This window comes from Mobula hypostoma, chromosome 3, assembly GCF_963921235.1.
Source record: "Mobula hypostoma chromosome 3, sMobHyp1.1, whole genome shotgun sequence".
NCBI lineage: Eukaryota > Metazoa > Chordata > Chondrichthyes > Myliobatiformes > Myliobatidae > Mobula > Mobula hypostoma.
The window spans coordinates 35620271-35644015 of NC_086099.1; the positions used below are offsets into that span (position 1 = coordinate 35620271).

A 23745-nucleotide genomic window follows, 5' to 3' on the forward strand; every position below is an offset into this window, starting at 1 on the left:
CTGCACCATCTAGGCCACACCCTTTTCTCACTATTACCATTGGGCAGGAGGTTGAACATCACCAGCTTCAGGATCAGTTATTACCCTACAACCATCAGGCTCCTGAACTGACATAGATAACTGTATTCACCACTGTTCTGAACTGAATCTGCGACCTACAGGTTCACTTTCAAGGACTCTTTACAACTTATGTTCTCTGTTATTTTAATTTACATCGGTTATTTGTCAGTTTTTCTTAGGTTTTTTTTGTAAAATTCTATTTTACTGTAAATGCCTGAAAGAAAATGAATCGTGTACATACTTTGATAATAAATTTATTTTGAATTTTGATCAAGCTAGTGTAGATGTCTGTTAGATTTTCAAGGATTTTGCCAGAATAGGAGTGTTTTAGTTATTAGGGGAGACTATACAGACTGGGAAAGAAGTTCCTGGAATGAAGGACACTGAAATCAATTACTTGTACGTTATAAAATCAATTACTTGTATGTTTTTCCAAGGATAGTGGAGTCTGAAACTAGAGTACATATATTTAAGATAAGAGGGGAAAGATTTAAAGAGAATCTGATGGGCATGTTTTCCCACAGAAAGTGGTGAGTACAGTTACAAAGTGTACATGGATAGGAATGGTTTAGAAGGATGTGGACCAAATACAGCACAAAGATAACCTAAACCTTCATAGTCAGAATGCAATGTGCTGATGATTGTTTTTCAATGCACTCAGAGGGTCAAACTTCTGACATACATTTCTGATGTACATTATTCATGTATATTAATATTTAATGAGTTAAATTAATTTTCTTTTAAATCATTTTATAAATTTGTTACTATTTCATTTTAGTAGATTTTTATGTTATACATATAAAGCACAATTTATAAACCCTAATGACTGACAGCTGACCAGTCTGGAGGTAGAGCTCTGCCACCTGTCAACACTGTTGGGAAAGCCTTATGACAAAACTTTATGTTACACTGGTGGAGAGCTTGTCAACAATCAGGCATTACTGATCAAGTCTCACACTCTTCTTGTCAGACTGAGATAGATCCTCAACATCTGGATCAGATAAATAAGACCTAGAGAGACCTGGTTTAGCTTTAATAGGTGGTAAACCCATGCCATCAAGCTGTGGCTCATCATTTTAGATTTGGGTGTCTAGGGTTTAATTTCTAAATTAACATTTGACTCAAGGAACTGACAAGTGAACTGAAGAATTGTGGAATGACAGACATATAACATGAAATTTAACACAACTTATGAGGTGACACATTGTTCCAAGAAGAATGAAGCCAGATAATTTGAACTGAATAGTATTGTATGAAAGAGTGTGGGAATGGTGATATATGCACATTTTTGAAGATTTAAAAACTTGCATATTGTTGAAAGGACTCATGATCCTCAGATTTATAAATACAAAACCAGAGAACAGGAGCAGAGTAATTGTGCTAATTTAGTAAATACTAGGTAGACCTCAGCTGGAGTATTTTGTTAAAGTTTAGGCACTATGCTTTTGGAGAAGTGCCAGAGCTTTAAAGAGCATGCAGAGGACATTTACTAAAATGTTGCTGAGAGTGAGATTGAGAGTGAGTGAGATATTAAGAAACGTGGATTGTTATTGAGAAACTGAAAGGATTACAGGAGACTTGATGTAGGCTTAAGGATAATTAAACCAGGAAGACAGATGTAAGGTAATTTGCAAAAGAAGTAAAAAGCAGGTGTAAGTAAAGACAGTAGATAGATAACAAATTCATACCTTTGGGATAGACCAAAGCCAATGACATAGAAACTTTCAGAAGAGATTTTAATAAAGGTACAGGCTGAAGAAACAATTTATATTTGGATTAAATTTTATTAATTCATAGCAGGTTCCCAACTGATTCATGTCACCGCTTAGTTTTGACTACTTCATTGTATAATATTGGGCCACAAATATCAGATGTTTCTGCATGTATTTTCTTTTAACCTTAGTCATTATTAAAAAAAAGGATCTAGAGCTTTGCTGGTGTATATGACAAAAACACTTTTCTCGGGCTTCCATCCAGGTACAAGTACTAATTTTAACCAATGTTTCGATGAGAAACTCTGCTATCTTCATCAGGGATGATGCCTGGGCATGTCTAGACCAGTGGCGTTTATATCCCCATTGTTGGTCCCTTCTGATTGGTTAGTTCTCATCCAGTCAGGTTTCTGATGCGCCACTTGTTTACCATGGATTTCCAGTTCTTAATTAGAGAGAGACCTTCGTCTTTGTTAAAATTCTTTTCAGCTAGTTTTATTTCAATGGCTTCTTTCACCGGGTGGTTCCAAAAGCCATTGGCATGACTCAGTACTTTTGTGCCGTCGAAGTCAACCCTATGGTCATTGCGAATGCAGTGTTCTGCTACCACCGATTTCTCGGGGTAACCCAAATGGATATACCTCCTGTGTTGATTGATGCCAGTTTCCATTGTGCATCCTGTCTAATTGATATCCAGAGGGAATCCTGTAAACACCAGGCTTCCTGAGTCCCATGTCATCTTTGACTTGCATAAGCTGTGGTTGAGCTTCCTTATGGGTTTGTGGTGGTATAAATCTGGTATTTCTTCAGGATCCAGGCGATCCTTCCAGAAACTGCAGAAATATAGGGAAAACAGGTGGTAGTGATGGGTTCCTCATCGTTGTTAGGTTTCCTGGTTTTCCATTGTAAATTGTCTATAGTGTACATTTTCAGATAAGGAAAAATATTGGCAATGGTTTGATTTGTAAAGCAATAGGAAGGAATTATTAAGGTTATGGTCAAGTAGCTATTGTTGCTGCATGAATGGAAGAATTTCAATGAAAAATTTTTAGGTTGGTACATTGAATTTACTAAGTGCATTGCAGTGAAATTCAAGACAACAGGCATATGTAGTCATACTTATTTTTATAACTAAAACTTTTATTAACTTGCAGAAGTTGGCAACTTAATATTATAAACTACAATTTGCTGATAGAAAATTTTCACATTATAATTGTAGCCTACAACCAGTGGCAGAATTGTAGATCTCAGGAGGGTGGAATTAGAAAATTCTCTGGCATTATTCTTTGATGGTGAGATTGAAAGTGTAACTATCTGTTATTGTTCTTGAAGGAAAGTGAGAGAGACACTAACAGTGTTGTTGAGAGGAGAAATCAGTGGCTCTGAAGTGGTAGGCATCTAGATAGATGGGGAGGGTCATTTTCACATTTGGATAACTAATTCACATTCGCCAATGCCTTGACTTAGAGGCTGTGCTACTGAGATCATGTTCTGGAGTTCCTCAGGAAGATGTTCACAGAACAGTGTGTCCCTGTTCCCATAGGATGTACCAAAAGGATATTTGCGTGGGAGATGACATCCCCTGGAATGAACGATATGGAGATTTAGGTTGCAGGGTGACTAACTACAGGCATTACCCAGTCAAGTTTTGTAAATATTATATAAGAACATAAAATAAGAAATAGGAGCAGGAGTAGGCCACCTGGCCTGTCGAGTCTGCTCTGCCATTCAATAAGATCATGGCTGATCTGACCATGGACTCATCTCTACCTACCTGCCTTTTCCCCATAACCCTTAATTTCCCTACTATGCAAAACTCTATTCAACCTTGTCTTAAATATATTTACTGAGTTAGCCTCCACTGCTTCATTGGACAGAGAATTCCACAGTTTCACCACTCACTGATAGGTCAACACCAGCTGACCTAATGTGGGTCTCAAGGGGAGGTAAAATCAGATTTAACTTCTTTGTTCAATTTAGAACATGTCTTTTCTGGAACTCTGCCAGCATGTTACGATCTTATTCACATTCACAGGCAGATGACGTGAAGGTTGGTGGTGGTGCGGATAGTTTAAAAGGTTGTCATAGGTTACAGCGTGACATTGATGGAATGCAGAGGTATTGATACAGTAGTTAAGACCATACGATATAGGAGCAGAATTAGGCCATTTGGCCCACTGAGCCTGCTCTGCCTTTTTATCAGGGCTGATCCATTTTCCCTTTCAGCCCCTATTTCCTGCGTTTTCCCCTATCCCTTCATGCCCTGACTAATCAAGAACCTATCAACCTCTGCCTTAAATATACATAATAACTTGGTCTCCACAACTGCCTGTGGCAAAGAATTCAACAGATTCACCACTCTATAGGAAACATACTTTCCACATCCACTGTATTGAGGCCTTTCAATATTTGATAGGTTTCAATGAGGACACCCCTCATTTTCTGAACCCCATTGAGTAGAGACCCAGAGCCATCAAACACTCCTCATTCGACAAGCCTTTTAATCCTGGGATCATTTTTGTGAACATCATTTGAATCCTCTCCAATGTCAGCACATCCTTTCTTAGGTAAGGGGCCCAAAACTGCGCACAATATTCCCAAGTGAGGCCTCAACACTGCTTGATAAAGCCACAGCATTACATCCTTGCTTTTAAATTTTAGCCCTATGGAAATAAATGTTAACGTCGCATTTGCCTTTCTCACCACCAACTCAACTTGCAAATTAACTTTTCTCCCAAGTCCTTTGCACCTTTGATTTTTGAATTTTCTCTCCATTTAGGAAATAGTCCTTGCCTTTATTTCTACTACTAAAGTACATGACCATGCACTTCTCAACAGCCACTTCTTTGCCCATTCTCCTAATTGGTCCAAGTCTTTCTGTAGCCTCTCTACTTTCTCAAAACTACATACCCCTCCACCTATCTTCATATCATCTGCAAGCTTGGCCACAAAGCCACCAATTGTGTCATCCAAATCATTGACATGAAAAGAAGTGGTTCCAACACAAACCTCTGTGGAACTCCACTATTCCCTGGCAGCCAGCCAGAAAAAGCTCCTTTTATTCCCACTGTGTGCCCCCTGCCAATCAGCCAATGCTCTATCCATGCTGGTATCTTTCCTGTAATACCATGGGCTCTTAACTTGTTAAGCAGCCTCATCTGCAGCACCTTTTCAAAGGCCTTCTGTAAATCCAAGAACACAACATCTGCTGGTTCTCCTTTGTCTATTCTGTTTGTTAATTCGTCAAAGAACTCCAACAGATTAGTCGGGCAAGATTTTCCCTGAAGAAACCATGCTGACTACGGCCTATTTTATCATGTGCCTCCAAGTACCCTGAAACTACATCCTTAACTATCAACTCCAACATCTTCCCAAACACTAGTGTCAGACTAACTGGCCTATAATTTCCTTTCTTCTGCCTCTCTCTTTTCTTGAAGAATGGAGTGACATTTACAATTTTCAGTTCCTCTGGAACCATGCCAGGATCAATTGATTCTTGAAAGATTAATACTAATGCCTCCATAATCTCTTCAGACACCTCTTTCTGAACCCTGGGATGTATAAGAAGGAATATGGTGTGTTGGCCTTTATTAGTCAGAGGATTGAATTCAAGGGCCATGCGGCAATTTTGCAGATCTACAAAACTCTGCTTAGACTACACTTAGAGTATTGTGTTCATTTCCTTATAAGGGGTTGAGGAAGCTTTGGAGAGGTTGCAGAGGAGATTTACCAGGATCCTGCTTGGATTAGAAAGCCTGTTGTATGAGGAAAAGTTGAGCGAGCTACTGGTGTTTTTCTCTTTCGAGTGAAGGAGGATGAGAATTGATTTGATAGAGGTGTAAAAGATGTTGAGAGTGGACAGCCAGCGCATTTTTCCCAGGGCAGCAATGGCTGATAACGAGAGGGCATAATTTTAAGGTGACTGGAGGAAACTGTAGAGAGATGTCAGGTAGATTTTCTATACAGATCATTCTAAGTACAGATACATTAGGGATACTCAGGAGACTCGTATAGGTACATCGATGTTAGAAAAATTGAGAGATTTATGGGAGAGAAGGGTTATATTGATCTTGGAGTAGATTAAAAGGTTGGCATAACCTCATGGGCCAAAGGATCTGTACTGTGCTGTAGTGTTGTATGTTCTATGAAATGTTGACTGGTTTCTATTTCCACAGATACTGCTTGACTTGCAGAGGGATCTCCTTACTGTTTGCCACAGAGAAAATCGTTATCATTTTTTTCTCAACAGCCACTTCCTGGAACTGGAAAGGCCTTTGAAAAATTTATTTGTTAGCATTCCAGTTTAATTTATTTTTCATTATGCAATTAGATTTCCGGACAAAATAAACAAACATTGGAGCAGCGCGCAGCTTTAATAGCGTTCTATTAGGGTAAATTGGTCTGTTTTGGGAAATTGGTTCAGAGAGAAAGCATGCTTCCAACACTTGTTAAAGGACTGGTCATTTAAAAGGGGGGTGTACAAAAAATTCTTCAGAGAGTAGTGAATGCCTGGAATTCTCTGCTACCAGGGATGATGGAGGCCAGATAATTATCAAAGTCAATGTTGAGTCTATTTTCATATGCACAAGTACTGTGTAAAACGTACTATCAGCAGCATGACAAGCGTATAGCATTATACAAGCAGCATTCATAAGAAAAATATAAACATATAAACATTTTTCTCACGAAACCACAATTAGAACAGAAAATACAAAAGTTTTTTTGTGCAAAGTGGTCAAAGTGGTGACAGTATTGTTAAAAGTTAATGATTAGGGTTTTTTTCCCAGTTGGTTCAGGAATAGAATAGGTTGAAAAATAAATAATTATTTAGAATGCTGTCTGACGTGGAAGCTAAGAAGGGAAATTTGAATGTTCAGCATTTTAATGTTTGGTCAAACCACCAAAAGGTTGGCCTCTATGTTGAGATAATTTTGAAGATGTAAGTAATACAGAAGAATCTTTTGTTGGTAATAAGGAGAGAAAGTAACACTCATTTGAATGGATGGTCTCCATCTTGGTGAGAGAGGTCCATCTGTATATTTATGGACCAATGATCTTATTGCTGTTTGTGGACCTGACTATATGCGAAAAAAATTACTACCAATCAATGTTGACTATGCTTCAAAAATAATAGTCACCAGTATTATTTTGCCAGCCAGTTTCTACAGTAGGTAGTCAAAACTACCCAATATATCACTGGCACCATTCTACCCTTCTTCAAGGACATATATACAGAAAGGTGCGGGAAAAGGTCCAGTAACATTATTAAAGATTTCACCCAACCTGCCCAAGTACTGTTTGTTCCACTCCCATCAGGACCATTTACTTTCCCCCAGCAGATAAGCTGATCAACACCAACAACCACTGATACATCCCTCCATGCCCCAACCACCACTACTTTATCACTTTCTGTCAGAGTCCTCATGTACAGACACTCCTGTGTCTAGTGTCACTTAATAGACAATCAGTCTATGTATATAAGCTATCATGTGTATTTAAATTTATTGCTTTTTAAAAATTATTATTGTGTTCTTTATCTTACTGTGTTTTCTTGTGCCGCATCGGATCTGGAGTAACAATTATTTTGTTCTCGTTTACATTTGTGTACTGGAAATGTCATTAAACAATCTTGAATCATAAATCTGTAATCAATCTATTTTGAAAATAAATTTAATCACCAAGTGCCTTTTTCTTTATACTTAACGATCTATTGTATTTCATTTACTGAGACTACATAGTTCATTACAGTTGGTTCATAAAGTAAATTTGTTTTCCAGTTATAATGATGAGGATAGTATTCCTGTATTTCCTCCTGCTCGAGCACGCTGGATCCGAGCCATTAACAAAGTCCGAATGCAAATCCAAGAGGTAGGACTAAAGTTTAGGTTCTTCTAACTGTTCCTGTTTCCAAATGCATAATTATATATTGAATTGATTTCTTGCTCCATATTGGAGACTATCATTAATTCTTTCTTATTGCAAATTCCATGTCATGATATTGATGGTCTGTGCTGTTGAGTGCTTACATATTGTGAAGTAGTGACATTTTGCTTGCCACAGTGCTGAGGAGAAATCAGATTGCGTAGAGGAAGAGAGAGTTTAAGAGAAGTGAGTGGGGGCAGTTGGCATATTTTGTATGTCACAGTTCCCAAAGAGACATTAGATTGCACATAATTAGGCACTTGGCAAGGACCAATAAAAATAAATTAGTTTTTAGTGGAGTTGCCATTCTGTGACTGAGCCAGTGTTAGAGCGGGAAATTGAAGCAGTAGCTTATTGTGGCTTCTGTGAGGAGAAGTATAGGTCATAGGCAGATTTTTTTTTGTCATTATTTATCTTACTTTCTTACTGCACATTTAGAACCATGGGGGTACCTGCTAGGATAGTGGAATATTCCTCTTGTGGGATATGGAAAGGCAGGGAGACCTCCAATGTCCCTGACAGCTGCACCTGCAAGAAATGCATTCAGCTGCAGCTTCTAACAGACCATGTTAAGGAGGTGGAACTGGAATTGGAAGAATTCTGGATTATTTGGGAGGCTGAGAGTTGATTGACAGGACATTCAGGGTGGTAGGTGCATCCAATGTGTAGGGCACAAGTAACTAGCTGACTGTCAGGAGGAGAAAAGGGGATAGGTAGCTAGTGCAGAGTATCCCTTTGGTCATTCCCCTCAAAAACGGGTCTATTGCTTTGAATACTGTTGTTGAGGGGGCGGTGGTGGTGGAAATGACCTAGCAGTTAGGCCTCTGGCACTGAGTTTGGCTCTGTGGCTCAGAAGGGAAGGGGAGTGGAGAAGAGGCGAGCTGTGGTGATAGGTGATTCATTGGTTAAGGGAACAGAAAGAAGGTTTTGTGGATGACAATGAGACTCCCCTGCTGGTTTGTTGCCCTCCAGATTCCAGGGTCAGGGACACTTTGGATCACGTTCTCAGTATTCTTAAGTGGGAGGGTGAGCAGCTAGATGTTGTGATCCATTTTGGTACCAACGTCATGGGTAGAAAGGTTGACAAGGCCCTGCAAAGTGAGTTCAAGGAGTTAGGTGCTAAATCAAAGGACAGGATCTCCTGGGTTATGATCTCAGGATCGCTACCTGTGCCACGTGCTAGTGAGGCCAGAAATAGGAAGATCATAAAGTTTAACACGTGGCTATGAAGATTTTGCAGGATGAAGGTCTTCAGATTTTTGAATCACTGGGCTCTCTTCCAGGGAAGATGGGACTTGTACAGAAGGGATAATTTGCACCTGAAAAGAAGGGGACTAATACCCCAGCAGGAAGGTTTACTAGTGCTGCATGGGTGGGTGGGAGGGGGTTTAAACTAGAGTTGCAGAACTAATTCTAGAGAACCAGAATGCTAGAACAGACAGTGGAGTGGTTGTAGAGAATTGCCTTCATACAAAAAGTTGACCATTGTGGGACTAATTTTCTAGCTGTGCATAATTCAATGCAAAGAATATTGTAGGAAAGGCACATATGCTTAGGGCATAGATCAGCATGTGAAATTATGATATTGTAGCCTTTAATGAAACTTGGTTGCATGAGGGTCAGGACTGGTAGTTCAGTGTTCTGGGGTCTTCTTGTTTTCTACATGATAGCGGAGCGAGATTAAAGTGGGAGGGGTGGCATTACTAGTCAGGGTAAATGTCATAGCAGTGCTCTGTCAGGACAGACTGGAGAGTTCGTCTAGTGAAGCTTTTTTGGGTAGAACTGACAATAAGGAAGTTATGACCGCATTAATGGGATTGTATTAAAGACTACCCAATAGTCTGCAGGATTTAGGGGGGCCAATTTGTAGCGAGATCGCAAACTTTTGCGAGAAACATAAGATTATGATAGGTGATTTTAATTTTTCATATATTGACTTGGATTCCCATACTGTTAGAGGGCTGGATGGGATAGAATTTGTCAAATGTGCTCAGGAAAGTTTCCTTAATCAGTACATGGAAGTCCCAACTAGAGAAAGTGTGATACTATATCTTCTATTAGGGAATGAGACAGGGCAGGTGAGAGAAGTCTGAGTAGGGGAGCGCTCTGCATCTAGTAGTCATAATGCCATTAGTTTACAGGTAATTACGGAAAAGGATTGGGCTGGTTCTTGGGTTGCAATTCTAAATTGGAGAAAGGCCAATTTTGATGGTATCAGAAAGGATCAGGTAGGTATGGACTGGGCCAGGTTGTTTTCTGGCAATGGTATACTTGCTAAGTGGGAGACTTTCAAGTGAGAATACAGAGATTGTATGTTCTTGTCAGAATAAAAGGCAAGGGTAGTAAGTTCAGGGCACCTTGGCTTTCGAGAGATATTGATGCCCTGGTTAAGATGAAGTAGGAGGTAAGGACAAATGAGGTAGTCGATGTGAATAAGAAATGCAAGAGAATACTTAAGAAGGAAATCAGGAGGGCCAAAAGAAGACATAAGGTTCCTCTAGCAGACAAGTTGAGGGAGAATCCTAAGGGCTTCTGCAGGTATATTAAGAGCAAAAGGATAACAAGGCACAAATTGGTCCTTTGGAAGATCAGAGTGGTAATTTATGTCTGGAGCGGAAGGAAATGAGGGAGATGTTAAATGGATGTTTTGCATCTGTATTTACTCAGGAGACAGACACTGAGTATATAGATGTGAGGCAGTGCAGCAGCGAGGTCATGGTCTTTACTTCATTGTCGCCAAACAATTGCAGACTGGATATTGAACTTTTTACTGTTGGACTTCGGCCACATTCCACCGTGATACAACACTTAGCGGCACGGGAGGTCGTTCCTGCCTGTGGCCATCGAACATGCAGCTCCTCCTGTGGAGGGTCAGACACCCTGAGCCAATAGACTGGTCTTGGACTTATTTTCCATCTGGCATAGTTTGCATTTTGGTGTTTGATTGTTGGAGTTTTTTGTATAGCTATATTTACGCTCTATTCTTGGTTGGTGTGGCTGTAATGAAACCAAATTTCCCTCAGGATTATTAAAGTATATCTATCTATCTATCTAGATACTAGAGCGTACAATCATCACAGCGATATTTGATTCTGCGCTTCGCACTCCCTGGAGTACAAATCGATAGTAAATATTAAAAATTTAAATTATAAATTTTAAATAGAAAATAGAAAAGGGAAAGTAAAATAGTGCAAAAAAACCAAGAAGCAGGTCCGGATATTTGGAGGGTATGGCCCAGATCCGGGTCAGGATCCATTTAGCAGTCTTATCACAGTTGGAAAGAGCTGTTCCCAAATCTGGCCATACGAATCTTTAAGCTCCTGAGCCTTCTCCTGGAGGGAAGAGGGACGAAAAGTGTGTTGGCTGGGTGGGTCGTGTCCTTGATTATCCTGGCAGCACTGTTCCGACAGCGTGCGGTGTAAAGGGAGTGCAAGGATGAGAGATTGGTTTGTGTGATGTGCTGTGTCGTGTTCACGATCTTCTGCAGCTTCCTCTGGTCTTGGACAGGACAACTTCCATACCAGGTTGTGATGCACCCTAGAAGAATGCTTTCTACGGTGCATCTATAAAAATTAGTGAGGATTTTAGGGGACAGGCCAAATTTTTTTAGCTTTCTCAGGAAGTAAAGGCGCTGATGGGCCTTCTTGGCAGTGGACTGTGCTTGGTTGGACCAAGTCAGGTCATTTATGATATTGACCCTGAGAAACTTAAAACTTTATAGAGATTAATGAAGAATATTGCAGAGTGTTTGCACACTTGAGGCAAATTAGGGTGGATAAGCCCCCAGGGCCTGATAATGTGTTCTCTCAGACCCTGTGTGAGGCTAGTGCAGAAACTGCAGAGGCCCTAGCAGAGATATTTAAAATATCCAAAGCCATGGGTGAGCCGACAGAGGATTGGGGGATACGTATTGACAATAAACTGGACTGGTCAAAGAACACTGAGGCTGTCTACAAGAAGGGTCAGAGCCGTCTCTACTTCCTGAGGAGACTGAGGTCCTTTAACATCTGCCGGACGATGCTGAGGATGTTCTACGAGTCTGTGGTGGCCAGTGCTATCATGTTTGCTGTTGTGTGCTGGGGTAGCAGGCTGAGGGTGGCAGACACCAACAGAATCAACAAACTTATTTGTAAGGCCAGTGATGTTGTAGGGATGGAACTGGACTCTCTCACGGTGGTGTCTGAAAAGAGGGTGCTGTCTAAGTTGCATGCCATCTTGGTCAATGTCTCCCATCCACTACATAATGTACTGGGTGGGCACAGGAGTACATTCAGCCAGAGACTCATTCCACCGAGATGCAGCACAGAGCGTCATAGGAAGTCATTCCTGCCTGTGGCCATCAAACTTTACAACTCCTCCCTTGGAGGGTCAGACACTCTGTGCCGATAGGCTGGTCCTGGATTTATTTCATAATTTACTGGCATAATTTACATATTACTATTTAACTACTTATGGTTCTATTACTATTTATTATTTATGGTGCAACTGTAACGAAAACCCCCGGGAATTTCTCCCGGGATCAATAAAGTATGACTATGACTATGACTAACGTTCTGTTGTTTAAGAAGGGCTCTAAGAATAAGCCAGGAAACTATAGGCTAGTGAACCTGACATCAGTAGTGGGAAAGTTATTCTAAGGGACTGGATATACAAGTATTTGGATAAACTGAGACTGATTAGGGATAGCCAACATGGCTTTGTGTGTGGTAATTTGTGTCTAACCAACCAGAGTATATTTCGAGGAAGTTACTCGGAAAGTTGATGAGAGAAAGACAGTGGATATTGTCTACATAGACTTTAGCAAGGCCTGCATGGGCGGTCGGTCAAGAAGGTTCAGTCCCTTGGCATTCAGGATGAGGTAGTAAATTAGTTTAGACATTGGCTTTGCAAAGAAACCAGAGAGTGATAGTAGATGGTTGCCTCTCTGACTAGAGGCCTGTGACTTGTGGTGTGCCGCAGAGATTAATTCTGGGTCTGTTGATGTTTGTCATCTATATCAACGAATTGGATGATAACGCAGTAAGCTGGATCAGCAAATTTGCAGATGACACCAAGATGTAGTAGACAGCAATGAAGGCTATCAAAGCTTGCAGCAGGATCTGGACCAGCTGGAACAATGGGCTGAAAAATGGCAGATACAATTTAGTGCAGAGAAGTGTGAGGTGTTGCACTTTGGGAGGACCAACCAAATCTTACACGATGAATGGTAGGGCACTGATGGGTATGGTAGAACAGAGGGATCTGGGAATACATATCCATAATTCCTTGAAATTGGCGTCACAGGTAGATAGCATCATAAAGAAAGCTTTTGCGATATTGGTCTTCATAAATCAATCTATTGAGTACAAGAGTTGGGATGTTATTTTGAAATTGTTAAAGACATTGATGAGGCCTAATTTGGAGTTTTGTGTCTGTTTTAGTCACTTACCTATAGGCAAGATGTAAATAATATCGAAAAAGTGCAGAGAAAATTGTGGTCAGGATCTGCAGACCTGAGCTATAGGGAGAAGTTGAATAGGTTAGAATTATTAGGTTAGAGAGGATTTTATAGAGGTATACAAAATTACGGGGGGTATAAGTAGGATAAATACAAGCAGTCTTTTTCCACTGAAGTTGGGTGAGATTACAACTGGAGGTCATGGGTTAAGGGTGAAAGAGGAAATCTTTAAGGGGAACTTGAGAGGGAATCTCTTCACTCAGAGGGGCGAGAGTGTGGAACAAGCTGCCAGCGCAAGTGGTGGATGCAAGGTCGATTTCTAAGAGAAATTTGAATAGGTACGTGAGTCGGATGAGTATTGGGGGTTTTGGTCCGGGTGCAAGTCGATGGGGCAAGGCGTATTAATGGATCAGCATGGACACGATGGGCCAAAGAGCCTGTTTCATGACTGTAATGACCCTGTTATTCTATACACAGAGCTAGATTTTATGAATATAAAACAAGGAGCTGGAGTGGTTATTATCTGGCTAATTGAGCCATCTGTTTTATTCAGTGATATGGTTGAACTGCTGCATCAGTTCTCCATCAAAGAGCCTCCCACTTATCAGATATCTCTAAAGACATCTCCTTAACTGCAAACAGCCTTTCTCAATCTACATTTGTGATTTCCTGTCTGATGCCATCAAAATTAATCTTCCTCCTCACCCATGTTCATTTGCTTCCCATTATCCAAGAATGTCGATCTCAGTTTTGAATACATGGAATTGTTAAGCATGTATTGATTTCTGGGATAGAAAATATAAAATTTCAAGGATTTACAGCACACTAAATGACAAGGTTTCACCTTGTCTGTCTCAGTGGCTATTTTTTCTCCACACCATCAGTCTTGATTCAGGACCTCAACTTGAAAAGTTGACCATCGGCTTGTCACCTCAGAGGCTGCTTAACATGCTAAGTTCCTTTTTTTATTTGTTCCAGATTCCAGCATCTGCAGTGTATTGTGTGTTCTCACTCCTTTAATAGTTGCCTTCTTATTTAAGGATGCATTTCAACTACCAGATATTTTTTTAATTAGTTTCTGAAGTTTTATGTCTTCTTGGTATCTTCACAGCTTTGTTGCCTGACTTTGTTAATAAACTTCTATATATTGAACACAGTCTCGTTTAGAGGATTGATGTAGATTGCAAACAGTCTACTAATCCTAAATACTCTCATCCATCTATTGTTCCCTGTTGGATACTTTCTGTCCATTTCATAACCGGCACAAAAAGAGGATGAGATCTGGGGTAGTCTTGAGGGGTCAAGTGGCTCACAATTCCTCTTTCTATTTTCTCACATTTCTATTAAATAATTTTTAATTTATGCTTTATTCCAAGCCCATGAAGCTAACGTTGTGTAGCAACACATTGAGTTGTAACTTTTTGAATGTCTTCAGAAAATGCTAATAATTTGCATTTACTGGTTTTTCCTTATTTAGTCTTTATATTTATACTGTCAAAGCTTTGACAGACTTGCCAAACCTAATTTCCCGTTCATAAAATTGTGTTAATTCAAGTCGGTGAAACGTTTCAAGTTTGATCATGCCCAAATTCAAGTCTTTTACCATAGATAATAATCTCCAGATTGACTTGGTCAGTCATTAGATCAAGGGGCAAATTCTGAAAAATAAATCCTAAATACTTTACTGTGGACAATAGAGTATTAGAAAAATACTTTTAATAAGACTATCTGGAAAATAACCTATAAGTGGAATTTATGTATATGTTTAAATATGAATCACAATGAAGGAAATATGATGCATTTTGAGGAAATTTGGAAAAAAAATTATTAACAGCTTCTTTCTTATGACATTTTGACCTTTACTACCAATTTTTTAAAAAATTACAGAAGTTATTTCAGTACAAACAATAGAAAACTTAAAGATATTTTTTGTTAAATAGATATAGATTCAAGTAAATTTTCTGTGAAATATGTAAATGAGTGAATTTTAATTCTCAAAACGGTTTACATGTGGTCATATCAGAATTGTGAATATGAGGTGGAGTAATGAAATATAGGTGATTGATTCACTCAGAAGGCAAATGTCATTTAACTCATAATGAGGGTGTCTTAATTGTTTTAACCATTGATTTTTAAAATTAGGTCATGAAGTATTTGTTCAGCATTACCTAACTGAATAATTTCAACCTCCAAATTATGGTTGGCATTATTTCTCGGTTGAATGGCATCAATTTCAAAATTTAACTGAGCACATCCTTATTTGAGTGACCCCATGTTGTAGAATGTTTTCCCTATTCCACCTGTCTTGCCACTTTCAAGGTCTTTTTTAAATCTACCTTGGTGCTATTTTTACGTCAGAGATGCACATTTACCTGAAGTGCTTCTTGGAGGGCGCTATCATTGCGAGCCTTTTGGTGAATGATAAAATTAGCTCTGTTCCTCCAACATTAGGATCTATGCACTGTGCACTTCTACAACCTCTGTCCTTTGTGGTCACACATATCCTTTATCTCTGATCTCTTTTTAATTGTGGCTTCCCTGATTTCCTTCACTAAAACACCCAAAAAGTCATTGCTCGCTTTTCCACTGCTCTCAACTGCAAATCAGGGTCCAACTCTCAACAATTATCAAATGCTGGCAAGGTTTATGCCCCTATCACATTGATGCCAGACCAATTTTTACCTTGTTCATGAACCTAACCCCATTTCCACTTCCACCCATTACCCTGTAACAGAGGCCTTGAGCCTCAATTGGAAGCTAGTTCTAATACAGCAGGTCAGTAACCTACAGAATTCAGATATTGTACCATCACTTTTATGATCTTTTAGAACACTAGCATTTTTAAGCAATTATATCTTAGCCACCAGAAATTTGTATCTGAATGCAGATGAAAGGAGCTGAAGCTATGAGCTAACTGCTTTTACAGCACTACTCATATGCTAGGAAGACCAGAAGTGCAATGTTTCTGTTCCCCATTCGTCACCATCTACCTTGCTGCCCTTTGCTCTCTCAACAATGCCAAACTAACAGGAGATATTGTGAACGATGGCTAATGACTTAGTCAACGAGATGGCTTTTAAGGTGGCAAAACAGGTGGAAAAGGGAAGGCATTCCATAACATAGAGTCGAGACTGCAGAACATACAGCCAGCAATGGTGTGACAAAGAAAATCTCAGGTTCTGAAGAGCAGTTTTTTTCAGAGTAGTTTATTTACATGCTGTCACTGATATTTCCACCTATTTCTCTTAATTTCTTTGCCACTGTTGCATTAATCACTTAAGAGCGTTACCTTGGAGTACAAAAGGGAGCCAGTTGAGTTGATGGTAGTTCTTTGTGGCGTAATGTAGTCAATTCCATTCCCCTACTGTTTTTCTATTGTATTGCAATATTGTCTTTCTGTTTTACTTCCCTTTTGAAAGTCATAATTCTACATTTATCACTTTTTAGACAATGCATTCTACATCATAAATCATCATTGAATTAAAAATGTTTTTCTTCAAAATACAGGACCTGTGTTTTTTGCATCCCTGATCTCTCCGCTAATTTGAACACTTTCACATTTAACAAGATTTTGTACATCACTACCTATTCTGCTCTCAACTCCCTGCTTCAAGTAAAATATTCAAAATTTTCTTGACAGCTCCTAACTGAATTCTCTTATCCCTAGAACTAATCTTGTAAATGACTGGAAGATACTTTGGTGTCATATTCCACCATTTTATGCTTTTGCTGAATATTTTTATGAATGATGAGTTCATTTAACATTATACTGTATTACAGTGAGAATAGATTTTTTTTCCAATGCTTGTTTCCCCTCATTTTTACTTTGTAATTTATCCATAACTTTCACAGATAATGATCGGATTGTTGTACCATTTTTTGCAACATGCCAACATTTCTGCCTGTTGATGAAATACATGGACTTCTATGTTTTGTAAAAGCAGCAATTGCTTTTTTACTTGAAGTTTTGCTTCCATTTGCCACACCCCTGACCTATTAGAATTTGCAACCCTGCGGTTATAACAAAATAAGCCTGTTGTTTAATTAGTTCATTGTATGTTATAATTATACTTTTAAGCAACTTAGCCAAATTGATATAGATGGAAGAGAGCCAATTGTAGAGAATTCTATTGTACAACTTCTGTTTTCTTCTCTTCCTGAAACTGGACGGCTTTGACAGCTTAATTGTATTTGCCCTTTGAATTTCATTTTTATCTAGCAGAGTCAGTGCTTTCAGATAAATTGTAGTGCTTTGATCACATTTAACTCAAGGGTTGACAATGTTCGTCACATGATCAGGCATTTCAAGTTGAGATAGAAAGGAGTCAACAGCTGGAAAATGTCCAAGTTTGAAGGAATGGTGGTGGAGGAAAGAGAGAAAATAGCTCAAATCTATCCTGTTGAGTGATGTTGGATTATTTTGCCAATTTCAGTGCTGGGAAGCCTGCAGTTGTTAGTGCAGCCCCATTGGACTCCATGAGGCACAGGCATAATCACAGCTGGCAGCATTGGCAGAGTGAAAGATGAAACTGATGATTTAGGCCAATACCAATGTTGGGACTTCCAGAGCAAAATGTGCACATCCCATAATTAATGTTGTTATCAGGGTTGAAGATCCGCACTTTTATTCCCAGAGAGCAACAGGGGTAGCCAGCAATTGACCTGAAAAGTCACAGTGTGAAGAATAAAGGGAAATTAATAAAATTTTATATTCACCAAAAGTTCATTACATTGGAGAAGACACATTAGTTTCAGATGTAGGTAACATTTCTAATTCTAGTTTAGCAAGGCAAAATACCTGTAGAAAAGCAATTAATTTGGCCAGCTAATTAAATTGGTTTAGGAGATTATTTCAGATGATTAAATCCATGCCAATTTGCAGTAATCCCAACCCCCCTCCCTAATTTTTCCTTTAGCCAATTCTCCCCATGTTCCAATCAGAACCCCCCCCCCTCCCACCATTGAAGTTCTACCGCTGACCTGTGTACTTGGGGCAATTTACATTGGCCAGTTAACCTGCCAACCTGTTCATCTTTGGGATTAGGGAAGAAACTGGAGCATCCAAAAAGAGACTCTCATTGTCATAAGAAGAACGTGCAAAACTCACATATATGGCATTGGAGGCCAGCTTTGAACCGGAGTTGTTCGAGCAGGGAGGCGGTAGCTCCTCTAGGTTCACCATCATGTTTCTTTTGTTATCAAATCATGTATAATTTTAGTTGTTTCCTTTAATTCATTATTTTAAAGGGACGTATCCAACTTTGAATGTAACACAGGTTCTTTCAGACTTTTAAGTGGTAACTCCCCCCAGATTGGCCTCAATAGCCAGTCTAGCTCCCCTCAGAGCCAACAGTGTCACATGGGTAGAGGATTTGCTGTACCAGTTCACAACTCCTTTATCTTCACCTTTCTTGAAGTGAAGTGGCATTAACACTTGTACTGGGGACATCAGAAGAGCCAGCTACTTAAAGCATTAACAAAGGTTAATTTGGCTTCTCATTTCTGCTCTGCCATTCAGTAAGACACGATTGATTTTTTACGTCAGTACTGTTCCCACATCAACACTTTTTACCTAATTATACCTAAAGACTTGTTTGTCATTTTCTTAGAGAAACAAGAGACACTGAATTTTGAAATTTGGAGCAAAAACACGCTGCAACAGGTGCAGCAGCATCTGTGGAGGCAAAAGGGATGTGTTGATGATTTAGGTTGAGTCCCTTAGGACAGATGGGGAAGGGTTATGTATAGAGGGGAAATATATTCCTCATCTGGAAGTGTGGAGACAGGTGGAATAACAACTGATAGGTGATGGGGAGGGGGTGGGGAATGATGAGCATATGGAGCCAGGTGGGAGAGGGGAAAGGGATAGGGAATGTAAACAAAACGGGAGAGAACTTGGGAGGACTGTTGGGAGTGGAAAAGGAACAGAGAGATGTGGATGAATGAAATCTGTGTCTCAGCAACTGAGCCCCTCCTAGCTGTCCTGAAGACTAAAATTTGAGGAGGCACCACCCCATCAGTGAAATAGTTACATCTCTTCTCTGTCTTGAATGACCGTATCTTTATTTTAAGTCTGTGACCCTTATTTGCTAAACACCATAATGAGGAGAAACATCAACTTTTCCTCATCTCTGTCAAGAATTTCATATATTCCAATGAAATCACCTCTTGTTCTTCTAGCCTCAGGAGAGTACAGGCCTAATCAATTTGATCTGACCTTGTAGGACAAACCTGCCATCCCAAGAATCAGCTTGGTAAACTTTTGCTGCACTTTATCACATATATCCATCCTTGGGTTGCAAGATCACACTTGTATACAGGATTCCAGATGTGGTCTCAGCAGGGCTCTTTATAATTGGAGCTAGACAACTTATATTCAAATCCTCTTACAGTAAAGGCTGAAACACTGTTTGACTTCATAATTCATTGCTAAAGTGGTATATTAACATTGTGTGATTCTCGTACAAGGACATCTAGGATTCTCTGAGCATCAGTATCATTCAGACTTTCACCATTTAAAGAACACTTTTTCTACAAAGTGGATGCCCTCGAATTTTTTTCCCCCACAATAAATCTGCTGTGTTCTTCCGAATTCATCTTCTGACTCTATCTCACTTTGAAGCCTCTCTGCAATGGACAGCACAGTGGTGCAGCTGGTGGAGTGGAAGTCTCACAATGGCAGAGAACTGGGCTTAATCCTGACTTTGGAGTTTGCACATTTTCCAAGCTTCTAGGTATTCCGGTTTTTGCCGCCATCCCAATATGTGCAAGCCTGAAGGTTGATTGGGTACTGTAACATACCCCTAATATGCAAGTGAGATCTGAGCTGTATGTTGATCTGTTTCCCAGTAGAATCCCTGTAGGATCAACAGGAGGCTAATTAGAAAATAGTCGAATGGGTACCTAAACCACTTAGACTTTCATCCAATCTGGTGGAAGACATGCCATATTGACCTTGTGGTAAAGATGCATATTAACAGTACTGGCATTGTAATTCCTACAAAGCGCAATCATGAATTCAAGGAGATTCTCAGCATGAACTATCAAGAATGGGGACAATCTTCCATTAGAGCACAGAACATTGAATAGTGCACACATTACAGGCCCTTCAGCCCACCATGTTGTTCTCAACCTATCCTCATAAGACAGACTCTCCAATCCAGTCAGCATCCTGGCAAAACTTCTCTACACCATCTCTGAAGCCTCCACTTCCTTCCTATAATGAGGTGACCAAAACTGAACACAATTTTCCAGGTGTGGTGTAACCAGAGTTTTATAGAGCTCCATTACCTCACTGCTGTTGAACTCAATCCCCCAACTAATGAAGAATAGCACGCCATGTGCCTTCTTAACCAGCCTATCAACCTGCACGACAACTTAAGGATTCTATGGGCATGGACCCTATGACCCCTCTGTTCCTCCACACTGCTAAAGATCCTGCAATTATTCCTGTATTCTGTCTCTAAGTTCAGCTTTCTAAACTCTATTTCTTCACTCCTTTCCAGACTGAACTCCATCTGTCATTTGTCAGCCCAGTCCTATCATTGTCCCCTTGTAACCTGTGACAGCCTTCTGTACTATTACACCATCAACCTTTGTTTCTAATTAATTAATGAAAAATCAACACAGCTAACTCTTGGCAATTCCTGGAAGTTCTTTATAGTATTTTATCACTGGTCTTTTATTTAAAATCCCTTCATATCTTATCTCACCTTATTTCATATTTCCATACAACACGGCATGAACCCATTAGCCTAATGAGTTTATGCTGGTCCTTAGAGTCACCCTGTTCCCCCACTTATTTCTCTGTCACGTATCCACGAACATTCCCAATTCTTCCACTGTACTGTTTACCTGTATAAGAGGTACTTTGCAGAAACCAGTTAGGCTAACAGAACCATAGAACACTACAGCACAGAAAACAGGCTGTTCGGCCCTTCTAGTCTGTGCCGAAACATTAATCCGCTAGTCCCATTGACCTGCATCCAGTCCATAACCCTCCAGACCGCTCCCATCCAGGTACCTATCCAATTTATTCTTAAAACTTAAGAGTGAGCCCGCATTTACCACGTCAGATGGCAGCTCGTTCCACACTTCCACCACTCTCTGAGTGAAGAAGTTCCCCCTAATATTCCCCCTTAACCTTTCCCCTTTCATCCTAAAGCCATGTCCTCTTGTATTTATGCTAGCGTGTCTTTGGAATGCGAGAAACAGCTAAAGTTTCTGTGTTCATCCAGTCCTATTCTCTTTAATTTTAATACATAAGCAACGCACTTTTCTACATTTACCTTTTCCCATAGGATCAATAATCTTGTTCTATTAAAAAGTGCCCCTATCAAAATGAGGTAGGAATATGAACTACATCCTCCCTGTCTTCATGGAGAAGACAAGTGTGCTGGGACTGGACTTTTAGATAGTCTGGGACTGTGCAAGTATAGAAATCCATGACCCTCTAAGATAATGATTACTGACTGTAAGTGAAATTCTGTCTGAAATGAAGCTATAAAAATTGAAACAGGTCCAAAACATTGAAAAAAAATCACAGAAGCATTCAAACTCATTTTAAAAAAATTATGAATCTGATGCAGCAATCCTTTGCAGTTGGTCACCACCATTGAAGTCAATGGAAAACTTGTCTCTATGTCAGACCTGACGTGGCACATAATGGTTGAGTAATTTCCACATTATAAGAGGTAGGGAACTGAGACAACCTCTTGCTCTATTCTTTAAAGACTCTAGTGGAGTGCAGGCAGGTGAGTCAGCACACTTTGCTTAATTAACATTTCGTTTATTATGACCAGATGCTCCCAACCGTGCCAGCTTCTAGGATTTAGACGCTCTTAACTCCGGAGTATGGATAGCTGGTGCAGCTCTTTTAAGGGTTTAGGATGGTCCCACTAATTGGCAATCATGTTTTAGGCACCAAGAATTGAGTTTTTAAGGAACATCTGAACTGAGGTTCAGTGCTCAATCATAAGCCTAACTGAAAATACCGACTAGTGTTTTGTTTTTGTTCAGTTCTCATTCCAGCTTGATAGTGTGCCTCGATTCCAGCCTTGGATACTCCAGCACTTTGGCCCAAACCATCTTTGTCAAAGTCTCTTGTCGCAGTATGATTGAGGCAACATGGATCCAGCGGGCTCTCGGCCACTGTGGCCAGCCACAGCGAGAGGATTTCCAGACAGAACTTGGAGGTACACAGTCTCCAGACTGCTGTCTACCAGCTATCACAAGGAGAATGCTAGAGTCTCCTGTGCGAGGCTGTCGGTCACTCTGTGGAACCTGTACATCTTCCGACACCGGAGAGATTCGACGAAGTCCAGGGTTCTTGCCGCGGCTTCCTCACTCATTGCTCATTGGAGTTCAAATTCTAGCCGTCCCAGTTCCCTTCGAAGCATGGAAAAATGGCCTTCATGATCTAACTCCTGACCAGGAGTGTCCTTGCCTGGGCCTCTGTGCATCAGGAACAAAGGCTGGAGATTTGTGCCAATTCGGAGGGATTCATGGCTAGCATGAGAAAGGTATTTTATCATCCCTGCGCTGCAAACAGAGCCTTGGACTTACTGTGAAGATGCACCAATGAAGTCAGTCAGTGGCCAACTGCACTATTGAGTTCCAAAGAGAGTGGTTGGAACAGGGAAGCTTTGGCCATTCTGTTCCGTCAAGGACTCTGCCCTCACCGTGGGAGAGCCAACAGGGGGCTTAGAGGTCCTCATCGACCAGTCCATTTGCCTTGACAATCATTTGGGACGCGTAAGGGGGACTACATTACGAGGCTGGCGAGGCTGGCGAGGCTGGAGGGCAGCCCCGAGCCCAGCTCCAATCCATTGCAGTTCCAACCCCCGCCCGCCCCAGACCTCAGACGATGACCAGGTCATCTCCAGCTTGGGACTCTCTCAAGCCCATGCAAATTGGTTAAACGAGGCTGTCCATCAGTGAGGGGTCCTGGTGTCTGAATCAAGGCTGTTGCTATTACTGCAGGGAAGCAGGTCACCTGCACATTGTGCAGCCACCTGGAAAACCCTTAAGACTGTCCAGTATCGGGAGGACTGTGATGATGGCAGCTACTACTGCCAATTCCACTGATGCTGGTTTTGTGTTGAAGGCAGAGTTCATCTGGGATAAGAACTTGAGACAGGTAAGGGCTTTTATGGACTCTGGAGCAGCAGGTAATTTTCTGATCTTAGATACCACCCATTGGCTCGACATACCGCTGTGAGAGTTAGAAACCATAGAAACTACAGCACAGAAACAGGCCTTTTGGCCCTTCTTGGCTGTGCCGAACCATTTTCTGCCTAGTCCCACTGACCTGCACACGGACCATATCCCTCCATACACCTCCCATCCATGTATCTGTCCAATTTATTCTTAAATGTTAAAAAAGAACCCGCATTTACCACCTCGTCTGGCAGCTCATTCCATACTCCCACTACTGTCTGTGTGAAGAAGCCCCCCCTAATGTTCCCTTTAAACTTTTCCCCCCTCACCCTAAACCCATGTCCTCTGGTTTTTTTCTCCTCTTGCCTCAGTGGAAAAAGCCTGCTTGCATTCACTCTATCTATACCCATCATAATTTTATATACCTCTATCAAATCTCCCCTCATTCTTCTACAC

The 23745-nt window shown here is 40.5% G+C and overlaps 1 protein-coding gene across 5 annotated transcripts in view; it reads left to right on the plus strand.

Annotated features, from left to right (window-relative positions):
• The window catches only part of LOC134343935 (protein unc-13 homolog B-like), a 519229-nt gene that overhangs the window by 308642 nt on the left and 186842 nt on the right, over positions 1 to 23745 (plus strand). For all 5 annotated transcript variants that reach the window (XM_063042888.1, XM_063042887.1, XM_063042890.1 and 2 more), the window contains one exon: positions 7550 to 7640. In XM_063042888.1, the coding sequence (XP_062898958.1) occupies positions 7550 to 7640 (91 nt within the window). The remainder of the gene's footprint in view (positions 1 to 7549; positions 7641 to 23745) is intronic.